Here is a 19,411-nt window from a genome sequence, read left to right on the forward strand (position 1 = left end):
ACCTCCATAACGAAAATCTGTCGGTGATTAATTTAATATGTCATGTAACCTATCCTCATTAAAAGATAGATTAAACCCCATGACATTTAGTAACTATCTAGAGAGTCCACTGGTCGTATATGATCATAAACGTCCCTTCTCAATGCAGTGGGACAGCCATTCCTCTATTTCACCCTTCAATCAAGACGTAATTGTCTTATTCAACAGTACAACAATTTCTGAATAAGGTTTGATGTATTAAACACTGGTGATCTGCAATCCATATAAACGAATTTGCTCTTGTCAATAAAGCGACAGAGCCGTTTCCATGTCCCTTTTCTTGTTAAGACACTTGATTGATGTCTCATTGTCACCTCTGCTTATAGGTCCTGAGAGTCATAAAACTAATTCTCACTGTGATCATTAAACGCTGCAGGACATCCGTACCCTTTTCACCAACACCTTGTTTCATCACTGATTTACAGAGGTCCAGTCATGTCATTTTCACAGCTCTTTGCCCTTTACGCCAATTGGCGCATGCATACTTATTCACATAATGCATACAAATATAGTTCCATTCAATGAACTGTAATTCAAGTGAATGTACAGTGTACAGAACGTACTAGTATGACGTTATATAGACAAGCCGAATGTTTTATACATATTCAGTGTCTGAAATTGTAAACCCTTACCATGCAATCAGTTGTTCAGTGTTCACAATAATCAATGCAATCGCAAAGACAGTTACATTTTGCACCAATAACTGCTACATAAGGTGAACACCAAGACCTAGATGTTGGCCATGGGAATGAGGTACGTAGATTGGCGACTAGAAGGTATATGAGTGTTCTAGATAGTATTACTCTGTGGGAAGCCCTGTTTGATTCTGGCAGTTACAGGAAGGGTGCTACCTTGTTGAATGACGTAAGGTAGTATTCGCACCAAAACACAACGTGGTTTCTCGGACGTGGTCACAGACGAAATCCCCGGCCAGTATTCTGGGCAAGAATATAACTAACAGATTCAGGCCAATTCAATATCAGGCTACCTTGGATGCATCAAACGCGTACACTGCTGTCTACTGTGGAACATTAAAGGCAATAGGGGGGCACGGGTGGCCCAGTCGTCTAAGGCACCGCGATTCGCTGTGCAGAGTTGCGTCCCTTGGGCACGTCAGAAACCTATGATTGTGGGTTCGAATCCCGGTTCGCCCCGATTATGTTTCTAGGTTTGTCAGCACCATACCCGTGCTCGTGGGTTTCACCGAAGTGGTAAACGTCTAAGACCTGCATCACTTCGAGCTTTCCTCCCACATTAAGCTGAAACGCCGCGATATAACTGGAATACTGTTAAAAGCGGCATTAAACCCAACTCACTCACTCACTAAAGGCAATAAATTGTCGTAATCGTTAACATTGAAGGCATTGGCAACCATCTTTGTACACGGGCTTGACTGATCGTTTTCGTCTCTCTGCAGCTCATGCAAGGCTGTTTTACCATCAATCTGAATGAGCATTTTGTTTATGATCTTATATTATCGTTAGCACACTGAATATGTCATTACGTCAGCTTACACCTAAATGAAATGCTCGTTTCTTTTGAGGTTTGGTGTCATGCATAAGTAATTGCACAGATATTTTTTTTATATATGTGTTTGAAACCGTCATGAGTGAGTGAGTGAGTGAGTGAGTTTGGTTTTACGCCGCTTTTAGCAATATCCAAGTAATATCACGGCGGGGGACACCAGAAATGGGCTTCACACATTGTACCCGTGTCGGGATTCGAACCCGTGTCTTCGGCGTGACGAGCGAACGCTTTCACCACTAGGCTACCCGACCGTCCCGAAACCGTCATGAGAAAGGTAATACGACAGGTAGTTTACATTGCCTGGAACAAACGACACAAACATTTGTTGTTTGGATTGTGCCTACCTTACAAGAAAAGCTTCATAGAAATGTTACGAGATCTAAATGAAGTGTCGCACATGTAAGGTCATAAGCCATACATTAAATATAAGTAGTCGTACTATTCTGTCAGTTGAGCTTTATGGTATAACGGTTTGAAAGGTTACTAGATTTCACCATGATCTACAATAAAATGAGCGTCTGCGTTGGGTTTTTACGCACCTTTGAAAAAATAGTTCTGTCACTAAACATGTATATCATCTGATCAAGCATCGTTTGTAATTGTTAGTTAATTTGTAAATTTTCCGTAATTTGCAAATACCTGTTAGCAGTTGACGATATGCAGATGAACGAACAATACAGTATCTATCTGTACAAGGAACCTTTAATCTTAATCCCATTTCTTTTTCCAATGGATGTGAACAGCAACGAAACTGGGCATGCGTTCTCCAAACAAAAATGTATCTTAATATAAGTATTCTTCAGAAAGTAAAGATAACTTACCCAAAATGACATTTTTGGACTTTTGGATAAATCACTGTACCAGATTTGCCGATTGTTTTTTTTTAAATATTATGTTATAAAAATGAGAAACAATTTGTTATCAGCATGTGATTAGGTTAATCATTCATCACGAAAACCAAGTGAACAGAGCATATTTACCATAGCTATATGATAACACTTTTGTGGTAAACGATGATAATACTTTCTTGGTAAACTCGCAAATGAAGAAAATACAAACATTAGTTTATACCTTTATAAACCCGAAAATACATGTATACCACACTCCCCAAAACATAATTATTTGCTGTACATGTATTTGTTTTACATTTAACAATCGCTTGAAGACATATAATGGGTCCTTTTAATTTGCTACATTTATGAAAGGCCTATCTGCTTCATATAATATTCTAGATAGTATTTCATAATCAAACAAGGTTATTGAGATCATTATTCCAGGTAATAGATTACTATTTGGGGTTCGAGTCCGTGACAATCTCTTGCTGAAGTAAACAACCAAATATTTACGATCTTTTGTCACTGCTACATTTTGGCCATTGATTTTTTTCCTGAAATCCTCCCTGTCGCCCCCTGTCTTAAAAATTAAAATGTTAGTTTGGGAAATATTTACTGATATATGCCAATCTCTGCAGTACGTCTCTGGAATACAACCGTTTATCAAACTCATCACATTAACCTTTGATAGGATTCAATCGGGTGACTGAGAGGGCCAGGGCAGGATCTGTTGTGTTTTCGTGTCACTGTGAGTCATGCTGTGTGGTCAGGCATCATCGTGCTGGAATACAGTGTTGGATTTCTGCATAATGTTTGTTTTATTTGTTTGTTGTTTATCGCCGCACTCAGCAATATTCTGCATAATGAGAGCGACCTGTCTTCAGTAATTAGGACAGGTAAGAAGACGGACATCAGACGTCAAAGTGAAGGAAATGTGTCGGCAGGAATGTGTGCTTGTATCACTTCTGATATGTTTGCACTTTCAAAACAAGGACAAGTCATGGAGGACAAAACACACCACAAACAGCGCATTTATCGATTATGCCTTATATTATTAATAACAGAGTCGATAACAAATGACAACATGACAATCATCACATACCAAATATTAGGCGAATCAAGCTATTATGTTTCGTCCTGGCTTCGACCGAACTGTTTGCATGGTTCTAAGCGTCCGCTGGCGTTTCTCTCTGCTTCACGACGTCAGGGCTTTAGTTGAAGGTTGTAGAATATATACAGATAATGAGATAGATAAAGAAGACGGCTGTTTGATTGTGATTCATGATCACATCCTCGTGATACAATCGGAATCGTGCAATTAGTTCTGCCTTTGGTGGATATTTCTTATAAATAAGGAAAGGGTTCTACCACTGTGTCAGTCGCATAAACCCTCATTCTCAAATGTAGCATGCGTTTATGTTGAATCTACTGAAGCGACTGATTATAGAATGTATACATAACTTTCTTTGCAATGAGGTCGACAAAGATTTATGATAAACTCACCGAAGCGTTCAACACAAGCATTTTGTATAGGACACCGCTCCTCTCAACCATGAAACATCACCACCCTGATGCCATATATCAGAAACACTATTATTCTGTTCATGGCATTCACTGATGTACGACAATGTATATATATATATATATATATATATATATATATATATATATATATATCTGCCAGGAGGTCTCAAGCAGTTCACCATAGAGAATGACTTGTTGAGGCGTGATTGCGTGAAGGCACGTGATATACCAGCTCAACAAATATTCTGTTAAACTTGGGGAAGGATGAAAAATATCTGATTGCATATAATTATCTTGTGACACACAGCCCAAAGCCTCTCCCCCCTCCCCTAACAAAAATAGACATTGTTGTCGATTGTCTTTTTGTTGACATTCCCAGCGTTTCTCTAATAGTTTTTATTTTCCCATTCCAAACAACATATTTTATTATGGAATGCATTATTCAATCTTTTTGCGATCACCAAGCCTGACATAATTTGTGCATGCCAACTTGCATATATCACGAGCAGGTATTTACATATAAATACAACTTTTCCTTAAATCTCAGCCTTCAGAACACATTGTATCTGCAGTCGGATCCCGTAGTCTCGAACATGGATGTGTCGAATTCCCTGTTGTGTCGAACCATTCAGTTCGGTAAACTCTCACTATTGTTTTCACTGTTTTAACCCAAATGTGTCGAAATGGACGTGTAATAATTCCCGTTAATTCCCGCTAAATCCCGGGAATTGGCGGTTCAAAATATGTCATAGCTATATAGCAATGTTGGTAACGTCTTACCCTGAAAAGTCGAACTCAAAATTGATTATCCAAAGGCATGAGGAAAATGTATATAGATGCAGAGATGCAGATCGACGTCGACTTTGCTTCAACTTCTTATTGTATAAGATTTTACATAATATGCACAAAGTGGTACTGGGTATGTGTGGTCATGTTTACATCATTACACCAGCTTACACATTAATGAAATGCTCGTTTTTTTGGGTCTGGTATCATGCATATGTCTTGTACAGCGATTGTCGGTGTTGGGTTTTAATGCTGCTTTGAAAAATATTTCTGTCACCAAACATGAAAGTCATTTGATGAAGCATTGTTAGTAAGTTTTAGTCATTTTGTAAATTTTCAGAATTTTGTAAATACTTGTTAGCATTTGTGGATATGCAGATTATCGAACATTACAGTATCTGTCTGTACGAGGACCTTAAAATCAAATAACCTGGGCATGCTATCTAGGAACTTAGTGACAGAAATACATCTTAAATATTCTTCAGAAATTATAGATAGCTTGAACTTTACGCAGAATGGCATTTTTGAACTTTGGGAGAAATCAACATACCAGATTTACCGAATGTTGTGTTTTAAACATTGGGTTGTCAAAACGAGAAACAATGTGTTATCAGCAGGTGATTGGGTGCACCATCCATAAGGAATAATAAGGAAAGGGTTCCATCACAGTATCAGTCAAATAAAACCTCATTATCAAATGTAGCATGCGTTTATGTTGAATCTACTAAAGCGACTCAACATGAAATGTTTACTAACTTTCTTTGCACTGAGGTCGACAAGGATTTATGAGAAACTCATGGAAGAGCCAATCACAAGCATTTTGTATAGGGCACCGCTCGTCTCAACCATGAAACCTCACCACGCTGATAACGTACAACAGGAACACTATTACTCTGTTAATGACATTCACTGATGTACGGTAATATATATACACACACATATATATATGTGTGCCAGGAGGTCACAAACGATTCACCGGAGAGAATTACTTGTTGTAGCGTCCTCCCTTTTGAGTGTCGTCGGGTTACATAAAGACGCGTGATTTATATGGTTAACAAATATTAATGCAATGCCGAGTAGAATCCGACAAACTGTGTGTTAAACGTTACGCCCACTGCACATCTATTGAGCGTGTTTATACATTTTCAAGAATGTAACTCTACGAGCCACACAGCTTCGGTTTTGATCAATATATGGCTACAATGTGGGGCAGTTTGCTAGCGTGTCAACAGTTCTTCTCCCTACATTACGCTACTTGGCGTGTATGTGACCCACGGAGTGAGGTTGACATCACGACAGTGGTAGCAGGGTAGCTGCCATCTCAGTCATGATCACGTGCGGTCAGCCATGACGACGTACCATTGAGGACATCAACTGTTGATTACAACATATAAATTTCGCCTAATATATATAAAGGGTGTCTGGAACGGTGTTGTACTATTTATGTCAGAGTGTGACCGAGGTCGCCTATACATGAATCACTTGCATAGCTTGTTTTATTGGGCATGTATTCGATATCCTTACATCACAGGCATTGCTAACCAGTGCGTCTCAGTTTAGACAAATGTACAGTAGCTGACCTTCAGTGATGTACACAAACCACGAGACTATGGGGATATTTCCTGATTATAGACTAAGATATGCATGACTGCATTACATTTTAGTAGTAAGTAGCCTGAGTCTCGCGTACTTGTCACACAATTCACCCTGGACTAGTGCAGCAGTCACATGGTTACTGTGCACAGTATGTTTCTTTCGCGATAAGTAAGCCCCACTTGTCTGCTCTATTTTTATCAAACTTATAACCTATAATGACTTCATGCCTTTTTTCTGCGACCAGGTGAAATATCAGAACTGTCCGACTCGGGACATTTTATTTCATGGGCTGCGGGTTAAATTTTGTTTTTCCTGTACTTTGAATATTTCAGGTAACCGGGAAAAGAATCCTCACACAAGGCATTTTTCTTCTTTACAGATTCTCAATAAGTGCTAAAACACCTTCTTGAAGATAATGTTAAGATGTCTCTTAGTGGTATTGTTTATGTCAAAGTACCTGCTAGCTCGCCGATGAAAATGATGAAACACAGCCTTTATTTTGTTATCCAGAAAAGATTTTTTTTTTTATATTAAGACCTCATCTGTGTTACCGTATATTATTTGTTGTAGAAGGGTCGAATATACCCATTAGGCAACATGTGTCTGTTAAGACCTCATCTGTGTTACCACATCTTGTTTTTGTAGAGGGGTCGAATATATCCATGAGGCAACATATGTCTGATGACCCTCAAGTTACTGTTACAATGACATCAGTCCCCTGCTATGGAATTGCTGGAGTATTGCCAAAAGTTGAGTAAAACTGACTGATTGACTGACTGACAGCAGATGACAGTTCATAAGGTAACAGAGTTATCTAAAATTGCGGATTGAGACAATGAAAATGAAATCTGATTCTCTGCCCAATTTAGACTTTCTAACAATCAACCTGTGTTCCCTACATTCTCCACCTCCTGCATGCGGCTCACGGCTAGGTCATATACCAACATTTCAGGCATCATGTGATGTATACACTGCATTTCATCATGTACATGTAGGCACAGAGTATATCGTCGACCATTATATCTTTATTATCATTAAGCTAATGTTACATGTTATCGAGCTATACAACATGGACCTGTGTTGATGATATGTTTTATATACATTGGTAGATACCATGTCATATCATATGACCACGTGTTGGTCACGTGTATAGTGTGTTTAACCACAGCCCTCGTGTTTATAAGACGTACGTGTATATCGTGTTACATCACATACTGCAGGCATACAATTCCTCAGGTATCCATGTTTACCGGTGGCGTGAACATATAAAACCAGGCTAGTATCCGCAGACACACGCACGCGCACACATACACACACAGACAGACAGACACACACATACACACACAAACACACACATACAAACACACACACACACACACACACAAACACACACACACACACACACACACACACACACACACACAGACAGACACACGCACAAACACTAACACAGGAAGGTTAAGCCTTACCAGTTCAACAACACCCAGTAAAAATGTGTCTTTCATTAACAGAACATAGGTAGTGAACGCATGACCATGAGAATGAACTTGACCTCCCAACTTAAACATGCTATAATGGACACATATAATGTCCAAGCATCACGTGCTTTGAAAGTAGGCCGAATCCTAACTGTAATTTATGTTATCTCTCAGCTAGGAATGTACTATATATGTACAAGGACTTACATGATGGACTTAAGTAATAGATAGCAATATGGTATTTATATGTTTGAATTTGGCGAATCTTGAAATGAGTGAGTGAGTTTATGCTTTACGTCACATTGGCAATATTTCAGCCATATCGTGACGAGCGATATATTTGTCATTTCTTGTTAAGTAAAAGGGTCTCCTCATCGAGAGACGTGACAAAATGAATTACATGTTTTCATGAATGGGACACCACAAGTAACCATGCTTGTGTGCCAACCAATGAAGACGTCCCTGTGTACAGACAGGACGTGCTTGGGTACTGGCCAGTGATGACGTCATTATTACTGACTAAAGAGAATGTGCTTGTATCGTGACCAGCGAGGACGTGCTGCATAACTGACTGAAGGGGATATGCTTGTTTATTGACGATAGTGGACGCTCTTGTGCACTGACCAGAGTGGACGTGTTTGAGAACTGACTGGATAGGACGAATTTGTGTACTGACCAGGGAGGGTATGATTGTGACTAGAGAGGGCGTTCTTCATTACTGAGTAAAGATAAGGTCCTTGTGGGTTGGCCACAGATGACATCTTTGTGTGCTGACCTCAGAAGACGTGTTTGTGTGTTGATGAGAGGGAACGTCATTATTACGGACAACAGAGAATGTGACTGTGTCTTTGTAATTGACCAGAAAGGGCGCGTGTGTGTGTTGACAAGAGAGGATAACCGTTATTACTTACCAGAGAGGACGTAATTGTTTACTGATCGGAGAGGGCGTAATTGTGTAATGCCTAGATATGGCGTCATCGTGTACTGACTAGAGAGGACGTGCTTGTTTGCTGACAAGAGGTGACGAGTTTGTGTATTGATCATACATGATGTGCATGTGTTCTGACCATAGGTTGTGTTTTTTTACTGATCAGATAAGATGTTAAATGATCAGAAAGGTTTGTTTGTGTACTGACCAGGTATGATGTGTACTGACCAGAAAGACCGTCATTGTGTACTTACCGGAGATGATGCGTGATAATCAGATATACGTGCAAAACAGTCGCACTAGCGCAATTACTTTTCTTGTTTTGACACAAATTGAACGTATTCGCGTTGCCTTCTACCGCATATGGACCGGGAGCACGGCAATGACATCGCCAACAACATAGACTTTGCCCACCGCCCAAGGTCTCTCTTAGTTCGATGCTCGTGGGAATTAATCCCAGATTCTTCCATTTCATGATGTTTGGATTGTCAGCATAAGATCCGAGGTTGTTAAAAAAACACGGAAGGATCTTTGCTACACACACGGTAAACAGCCACTGCGGGCTACTGCAGCATGTATAAACGTGTACACGTTAAATGACGCCCATACATACTTTACTTCCACCAGGTTAATCGGCAATCTCACAGCAAGTACAAAGACATTTAGAGTCTATTGTACGGGTATAACTTAAGCTCTTTAAGTCCTGATGTAGCAACATGTTTTCTTCCTAAATAATGATCATGTTATTTATAAAACAAAGGCATGTATTAGGTGATCTTCAGGAGTGGACGCAATGAAACCGCATCGCTCATCAGTAAGTTCATTGAAATCCATTTTTGTCATACAGTTTATACAAAGGGCTTCCCTTCTAAGCTATAAGATAGACACCTACCTGATGTAAAGTGCAGCAAATAGACACAGAGCAGCACAACGAATCTGCCCCCCTCCATGGCGGCGAATCAGGAAACTTATTCTGCCTTCACGTGACTATCAATGTGACAGAGAGTTGAAAGAACCTCTCTGAATGACTATTGTGGCTACCATTCACTGTGCGTTGAAGTTGTTCGTGTTATTCACCTGGCATGATAAAGATAATGAATGTTTAAACGTCAGTATACGTTCCTGCATATGCGATCGCCTGGTGACAGTGGCGTGGACGGGAAACTCACATTTTTTAAAAACACGCACGACCCAAGTACACGTATTTACAGACAGGAAGACGCAGACATAATCGGTATTTACGAGGGACCACACCATGATCTGTTGTATTAGTTCTGCGTGTTCTTTTCCCCCGATTTAGCCACCTTGTGTGAACTTGGCTTCATTGTCGACCCTATGATAAACATGCTAGTGGATAGACTATGCTACCTTACTAATGGAGACATTTCAAAACACAATTTTGCCATGAATTAGTATACTTCAGAGTGAAAGAGTTTTCCGAAGTTGGGAAATGTGGTATTTTCATTGCAGTGAACATAACATTTAACATTCCACTCTAGTGAAGATAACATTTGATATTTCACTGCTGTGAACGTAACACTTTGACGTATCTATTGTCAGGAGTAACCGCCCCTTTTATTGTCTCTATCGTAAGTGTCTCGCCCGTACACAAACTGACAACCTATTTACGTTAGTTCTACATTGACATTGCAAAATAAAGACAGATGGTCATTCATGGAATTAATATCGCTTCTTGCCGTTAATCTCTTGAATGTGAATAAATTGTAAATTTGTCATTTAAAACTTGCCATTTGTTTCGCAAAACGCGATTTTTGTTGGTTGGTCAGTGTGTATTCTTTCTATTCCAAAACAGTCTATTAGATTTAAAGGATATCTTTTGTTGAAGTTGATTTTGTATATCATCATATTAATTTAATTGACATCAATATTTTTTGCTATTTTTGTTGATATTTATTCAGATATAAGTCGCAAATGCAAGAGGTGATGAAACGTCCCTGAGTGTAAGGTTGGGAGAATTTACGTTGCAAGGTTTACATTTGCAATAAATAATTCAATTTTCCTGTAGAAAACAACACAGATAGTATATAGTACTGATCTCGAGCCACTCGTAAAAACTTATAAATAGAGGTATCACGCGAGTGTGTTTGGGGATGGTAAATATCCTGCATTAGGAATAAACATTGTATTTAGGGAGCCTTGGCGATAAAAGTTATCGCAGGAACTACGAAATAGTCACGTAGCTAATATTTACACGGCCAGGGTTGAGCCAGCACGAATCATAACACAAGCTACATGTATGTGTTCAACTCGTTATTTGTGACTTTTAGAATACATGAGAACAAATTCAAAATTGCGAAATAAAATAATATCTAATCTCTGGATTATATGTGAGTTTTAGACATCCAAGTACAATCATTTGTTGTAAATATTTACAGTCATAACACATCATACGAATCATAACACAAGCTACATGTATGTGTTCAACTCGTTATTTGTGACTTTTAGAATACATGAGAACAAATTCAAAATTGCGAAATAAAATAATATCTAATCTCTGGATTATATGTGAATTTTAGACATCCAAGTACAATCATTTGTTGTAAATATTCACAGTTAGGTTGGGTTCGTAGCAGGAAACATTAATGTAACCATTAAAGTCACTATCTCTGCTTTCGATTAGATTAGTTTAGCTGTGATGTGTACGTTTGTGCGGCACAAGGACAAAATCAACTTAGTTCCTTATTCCATTCAATATACTGATTCGCCCTATGAGGCGCATATCATAACTGACAGTATGGTTTCGTGTGGAAATAGCCATGTATTCTGAATCTCGAATGAAGTGAATCGCCATGCTAAAGACACAGATACAGTTTTGCAGTATTAATCACCGATGCACACTGAAAAACTAACCGAATCCCCTGCACCTAGGTTGACATATTTCTTTTCTCAACTTCGACGTGTTTTAGATTGATTTTAGCTTTAATATCCACGCCTTCGTTACTGTATTTGACTGTTGGTCTTATGGTGTCTTATGGTTGTGTCTGTAATCTATGCAGTGACAAGGCCACACATTACATAGCCAATGTATGTAAACATCACTTTAATTCCTGTTTCTCCAAAGGCCTTGGCTTAAATGACATATCAAACAATCACATATAAAGCTTGTATGTTCACATAGGAAGAAACCTGCCCAAACCATCAAACACTTCTTTCAACTTTGTTCATTCTTCGTTGGTACTGGATTCCAAAGTTCCATAAGATCCGTACAAAGAGAAATAATATTGCTAGGTCAAGCAAAAAGTACCACCAAAATCCCTGTCTGAAAGAATTATGATAATCCTTAATATAATCAAGGAAGGAAATTATTTAAAGACACACAAAGTATTTGAGACAAGTTGAATTAATACAATGTTGATTCCCATAACCTCAAAGGATTTGCGTGCCTATTGACAATCTCAGAAAAAAACCAGCTTCAATTCTGTCAAAACATTTGATTTTGCAAATTGGAAACCACCACCCAACTTAATAAACTTAAGAGAAAACCTCAATCCCTCATCCATGGGGCTTTTGTAATAAATCGTAGTGACCCTCGATACAGTGGTTCAGGTCAATTTGTCATAAATAAAAGCGAAGGCCATTTTGTATAGGGCACCGCTCCTCTCAACCATTAAACCACACCACCCTGATACCATACACCAGGAACATTATTACTCTGTCTATGGCATTCACTGATGTACGGTAATGTGTAGATATCTGCCAGGAGGTCACAAGCGGTTCACATTAGAGAATGACTCGTTGTAGCGTCCTCCCTTTTGAGTATTGTCAGGTTACATGAAGAAGCGTGATTTATTTGCTTAACGAATATTGATGCAATGCGAAGTATAATCCGACAAACTGTGTTAAACGTTACGCTCACTGCACATCTATTGAGCGTGTTTATACATTTTCAGGAATGTAACTCAAGGAGCCACACAGGTTCGGTTTTGATCAGTCTATAGGTTCAATTGAGGAAAGTTGGGTCATGTCAGAGTATTACCGGGGTCGCCTTTTCATGAATCACTTGTAAAACTTATTTCATGGGAGACATGTATGCGATATCCTCCAGCGATATACACATGCCACGAGTCTATGGGGATATTTCATGATTATAGACTAAGATATGCATGACTACTTTACATTTCAGTAGTAAGTAGCCCGAGTCTCGCGTACTTCATCATCATCATCAGATTTATTGTATTCAGGCAATAGGCCCATATTCAAACAATAATATTATATTTATACAATTTTGTACAAGTAAATATATACTTGTCACACAATTCACCCTGGACTAGTGCAGCAGTCATGTGGTTTGGACTTGCCGTGTTTTCTGCACTTTGCTTGTTATGTTTCTTTCTTGACATGTAAGCGCCATTTGTCCTCTCTCGCAGCTGTGTTTTAATCAAACTTATAACATTATACCACTTTTCTGCGGCCAGGTGAAATATCCGACCCGGGACTTTTTACATCATGGCCTGTGGGTTAAATCTTTTTATTTATTGTTCTTTGAATATTTCCTGTAACCGGGAAAAGTGTCCTCACACAACGCATTTTGCTTCCTTACAGATTCTCAATAAACGCGAAAAAAAGCTTCTAGAAGAAAAGCTTTATTCTCTTTGTGGTACTGATTAAAGAAATATGACTGAGTAGCTGCATGGAAATGATGAAACACAGCCTTGATGTTTTTATCCAGAAAAAAAAAATTAAACCTCATTGGTGTAACCATACACTATTTGTTGTAGTAGAGTGGAATATATACATATATCCATACGTGATATATATCTGATGGCCTACAAATTACTGTTGCAACGAGATCATTCCGCTGAGGTAGTGCTTGAATATTGCCAAAAGCGGTGAAAAACTTCACTCACTGACTTACCGACTGACCCACTCATTGACTCGATCACTGACTGAGTGATTCATTCACTGACTCACTGACTCACTGATTCACTCACTCACTCAGATCAATCCAACATTGCATGATAGAGAGATGGGCAACCATTGTTGTCAAGAAGTGCAAGAAACTGGTATGACAAACAGCAGATAACAATTCATAAGAGTGAGTGAGTGAATATCGGCAATATTTCAGCCATATCGTTACTAACAATTATCAAGAGAAGAGACCCACACCCGGTCACTTCACGATAGAGGAGAATGAGATGTCAATGAGTAATAATGTGAGATAACTACTTGCTGGAAACTGTTGAACACTGACCAGACCAAGCATGTGCTCTGGTGCAGGCCGCCATATTTAAAATTATCCAACTTCTGCATGCGACACAAGGCTAGGTCATATACCATTTTTTCAGGCATCATGTCATGTGTACACTGCATCACGTACACAAAGACATAACGTATATCATAGATCGATATTTTTATAGTAATTTAGCTGATGTTATATGATTATCGTGCAATAAAACAGTATCATGTTGATGATATGCATTTAGATACATTTGTAGATTGCATATTATCATATGACCACGTGTTGGTCACGTGTCGTGTTGTTGTTGGCAGTGTCGAGCCGTCGATCAGCCCATGCCACGTGGAGTCATCTGATGATAGCTGATGGCCCCCTTGCCCATTGTCACTTGGGTCAATGCTAAAAGTAAACCGAGGTTGTGTACTCCTACAAATATACTGAATACAACAGTGCCACTCGGGCTGCATGTACCTCGTGATTACACAGACACCTGAGTGGTTGGATCGCGGGCCATGAGGCGAAAGTGATTATTCCACTCTGTTGACATTACTTGTCTAATGATATCACTTCCAGTCTAATGACATTACTCACACTCTAAGGACATAACTGTTTTGCCATCTCAGAGTCCAGTACACTGCGTCGGGTGTCCATGTTAAACCGTGGCATGAAAACCGGGGTAGTACACGCGCACGCACACACACACACACGCACGCACGCACGCACGCACGCACGCACGCACGCACGCACGCACGCACACACACACACACACACACATAATATTAGTGTAATAATCTAAAATGAATTTTTGACATCACCTCACTTGTTAGTGCTAGCTCCAACAACCATGGGTACACAGATAAGCAGAACTATTTGCATATGTAGTGAACGTATGACCATGAGAATGAAGTTGACCTTCAGTCTTAAATATGCTACAATGGACACGTATAATATCACGTGCTTTCAAAGTAGGCCGAGTCCTAACTGTTATTCAAACCCCGCACGTTAGCTCTCGGTTAGGGATGTACTGAAGCCTATAAAAGAATGTATACAAAATAACTTAAATTTATTTTGCATTCGTCCCAATGTCTTCCACATAAATCATACTGATATGCACACGATTAAAATGTGTCTTCTTCGACGATATGTGAGAGGGTAACATAAGTTAGAAAGTTAACCTGTTGATTCTTCATCGATTCAATTACTCGGTATGTTTTGTTACATAGTTCTTACGTTGTTAAGTGTATCAGACGCTGACTTAGGATGTCGTAAACTAGTTACAAGTGCCCCTAACCTATCGTAGGTTAGGAGGTTGTTTACGGTGGGGTGTAAAGTTAGGAGTACTTTGTGAAACGGCACACATTTTTAATAGGTGCTTTACGACGTGGTTTAGGAGGTCATAGCGCTAAGACGCTTTCGTGAAACGGCACCCAGGTCTCCTTGGTATGCCTGACTGGACATCGTGGTTTATATATCTGGTAAAATGCATTTGTTTTTGCCACCTAAGTGACATACTCATATGGTAATAGAGAGACCGAAATGGCATGTTTTGTAACTATTTCATTGTTTATGTTTGTCGACAAATGAAATGTAAACTGTATTTTGATACTTCATGCGTTGGTGCAAATATACCAGTTGCGGTCTGTTTATACATTGTTTTGGATGTCCAGATAACACAGACATACATAAACCGTCATTGCTCCCTTCTATGACAGTAGACTACAATACAATCGAGCAGTTTATCTGTTTTCATCGGCTCGGATCCTTCACATAAATTCACACGAGACACATTATATCTAAGTCTTTGAAGGTGGTAAATTTGAACAATGCAAAGATGCATCTTTCCTGCTGTCAAGTTTTACGTTTGGCGATGTCCATAGAATAAGTTAGTTTCTACGATTCATAGCAACCATAAGTATGTGTCTTATATCCATGTGTATCTTGCTCTTTTGGTCTCACTCCAACATAAGAGAGTGAGTGAGTATAGTTTTACACCGCTTTTAGCAATATTCCAGCAATATCACGACGGGGGACACCAAAAATGGGCTTAACACATTGTACCCACGTCGGGAATCGATCCCGGGTCTTCGTCATGATGAGCGAAGGCTTTAACCACTAGGCTACCCGACCGCCCCTACTCCAGCATAAACAAAGGCTTTGAGCGCAACCAACATTTGAAACAACAGTGAGTTGTAAACGTAGAGGATAATATATTAGTTACTGTTATTTTCAATTTACAATCTTTGCTTAGCTGCTTACACCTAATTGATTTTAAACGGATCGAATACAACACGATTCTGAATTAAATAATTCATCCATGCCATATCCTAATGTAACACGGCAGGTAGGACTAATCAATTAACTGATAAAACTTCTTCACAATATCCTCTGTATGGTGGGCTGGCATATAAACACGTCAGATTCTGAGTTTCAACACGGTTGTTATTGCATCTTCAAATGGTAGACCTGGGTCACCTATATATAGATCAGATGTAAAACTTGTTTTGTTAGACGCGTATTCCATATCAAAAGAGTGCAGGACTTGCTAACGAATGAGCCTCGGTGTACACAAATAAACAGTTGCTAACTGTAAGTAATGTACACATACTTGAGGAATGCACAAATATTGTCATTGTGATAAACCAATCTGATGTACTCACCCGATGTCAGCTGTATCCATCCCGCTAGCACCACCACACCGAGTATCCTGACACCCGCCATGTTCCCGCAATGAGGAAGTGAAAAACCGGCCAAACTGTGTTAAACGTTTCTCTCACTGCACATCAACTGTGTGGTGTATGTACATGCAATGTAACTCCATCGTGTATTTATCTTTTGAATTTATGAGGATTTTAATTCAGAACAATCCTGGGTTTATATAGATGAGGTCAATCGACATTTCCGAATGAAACAATAATATCATTTAACGACATACATATCATGACCAGCTTGGACACGGAAATATTATTTTACATTTCTCGACATGTCTATTGGAGATACGACAAATCAAGCGTGACTTTTATACATGGCGTGTCTTTTTCACCACTCGGCTATGCTATTATTTCAATCAAACAAAATAGCAGATACGTAATGATTACAGACGAAGATGTGCATTATGTTTCAGTCATAAATTATCCCTGTATTATTAATTTACCACAATTTCATGATAGCATATCAGAGGATGGCGACACTATAGCACAACATAGTAATTGTGTGTGCGGTTACACTTTATTTTGGTCACAGCGCCTAGGGCTATATTATAGTACATGTGGGTTGGTGATTGAATATATAGAACTGCTTGGATAACGTCAAATCCTCAAAAGCTCTGCATGCAATTATTTGGCAGAGATAACACGTTTTAGTTAACATGTGTTGCGTTCTTGCATGTGTGTCATTGTTCCAGCAGCCCTTTGGTCCCCTAGTTCCTGACCCGTGAATATCCAGGTAGAGAATAGGTCTTCAGCAGCTCGGTAAAGGTGACTAACGAGATGGGGGATGGAGGTGGGCTGTTAGGATTGATGTCATCATATCCCAATTGTGTAGATCAATGCTCGACCAACGACCTTCGCATGGCAGGGGTACTGCTGTGCGGCCTTAGATCAAACAAACACGTACTTATCTTTGCACATCATGTCCATGACGCTTGCTATCGGTACGGCACGATACGTTGACCCGATTCACTGACACCTGTTGTCATCACTTATCTTCAGCGATAGATTCATATACTTTTATCGCTATTTTGCCCTTTACGCCCAATGCAAACTGTTTCGTCGGATAATCAACACTGGTTGACACTGGAAACTCACTGACGTTGACGTGTTACATCAACACAATCTTCGGAGAGAGACCTGCACCTGGACACATAAGGACATAGGAGAATGGATCTCAGAGTCTTGTATTCAGGGTGTGCTTAGTGCATTAAGCACTTGTAATAACCAATCACAAATGTCCATTAATGCTGGGAAATTCCTTGAAGATGCAAAATGAAATCTTCGTCTATAAATGTGTCCCATGCTCCTGACTATCCAATGTTAGCTATGTCTCGTAATGTGACGGTTCTAAACGTCCGACGTGTGACCTTATAATTACAGGTAAAGTGTGAAGTACCGACTGTCCGCAGTATTCCGGGTTTCATTTGTTAAAGGATGTAAAGGATCCTCTTACCGGATGATTCGGATTTTTTAAATATATTTGTTCACAGTCCGCTCATGTTTACAGAGATGTGAGCATCTACAAAAAATCGCAGATTAAATACTACACCCTGATATTCCACTTCAGAACTTTTAAAACTCCCAATAATTAATAATCATATATAGTTGAGATGACATCTATAAGTTGGAATCCAGGGCGCGAAAGGTTATATTTTAATGGTAAAAAAGTCACTGACCTGAAGGGAGGAAGGAAAACAATACAAACCCCGACAAGTACACATGGAAAACGAAGGTACTTACCAATGATGCCTATAATTTCGAAATGTCCGTGTACATTCCTGTACATATGCATAAAAAATCAGATTGACAAGAAGAGGAGAACAATTGGTTCCCAAGGGGATGTCCACTTTTTGTGTTCCTTCCTTAACACCCTTAACCCCCATATATGTTATCAATGGTAAAATAAAGCTATATATATATATACATACAATAGTCCCCTAGGAAGCAGTTTACATGTATTGCATTACCGCTCAATCGACATCCAGGAAGTAGTTTAGATGTATTGCATTCCCGCCCAATAGACACCAAGGAAGTAGTAGAAGAGAGAGAGAGATGGAGAGAGATGGAGAGAGAGAGAGACACAGAGAGAGAGAGAGTGAGAGAGAGATGGAGAGAGATGGAGAGAGAGAGAGAGAGAGAGAGAGAGAGAGAGAGAGAGAGAGAATTAAAATACATCGCTGATCACATATCCGTGTGACCATTCAAATCCATTTCCATATTACAACTTACACAAAAGATGTTCCTCCTAAGTTATAAGCTAGACGCCTCCCTGATATAAAGCGAAGCACATAGACACAGAGCAGCACAACGAATCTGGCCCCCTCCATGGCGGCGAGTCTGCGCACCAGGAAACTTTTACCGTACGTTCTATACGGATAGCTTATGCGTGCCTAAAGATAAGCACTGCCATTTACTGTGTATTGGGAATGTTGGTGTTATCTTTCTGTCATAACAAAGTGTTTGAATGTTTTCAAAGTCTGAACACGTTCCTGCATATACCATTGCAAGGGGACAGTGACATGGGCGGTGAAACTTATTATTTGTGAAACTCAGTTCATGTATATCAGAATGACTGAAACTGCTGTGTGGGTTCTGCACCTTCTTATTTACCAGATTTAGCCATTCAAACTGTATACTTGACAGGAGACATTGTCGACTTGCGAGTGATTAAAAGACAACGCCTAATTCCTCTTGATCCGAGGAAGGTTTGTTTGCGTAACACATTTCAAACTGTAACCAGCTCAACCGCCACTAATGCTGTATGTAGCACCCGTATGGTCCGTATCCGTATGGTC

At 39.4% G+C, this 19,411-nt stretch overlaps 2 protein-coding genes across 2 annotated transcripts in view; both read right to left on the reverse strand.

The window, feature by feature from the left end:
• The window catches only part of LOC124147611 (multiple epidermal growth factor-like domains protein 10), a 305,895-nt gene extending 289,261 nt beyond the window's left edge, over nt 1-16,634 (reverse strand). The window contains exon 1 of the mRNA XM_048400597.1: nt 16,566-16,634. Coding sequence (XP_048256554.1) covers nt 16,566-16,626 — 61 coding nt within the window. The 5' untranslated portion in view covers nt 16,627-16,634. The remainder of the gene's footprint in view (nt 1-16,565) is intronic.
• Nucleotides 1-19,411, reverse strand: part of LOC124125410 (multiple epidermal growth factor-like domains protein 10) — a 344,612-nt gene that overhangs the window by 177,306 nt on the left and 147,895 nt on the right. The gene's annotated exons all lie outside the window — the stretch shown is intronic.

Source organism: Haliotis rufescens, unplaced genomic scaffold (assembly GCF_023055435.1).
Source record: "Haliotis rufescens isolate VD_foot unplaced genomic scaffold, xgHalRufe1.0.p SCAF_2, whole genome shotgun sequence".
NCBI lineage: Eukaryota > Metazoa > Mollusca > Gastropoda > Lepetellida > Haliotidae > Haliotis > Haliotis rufescens.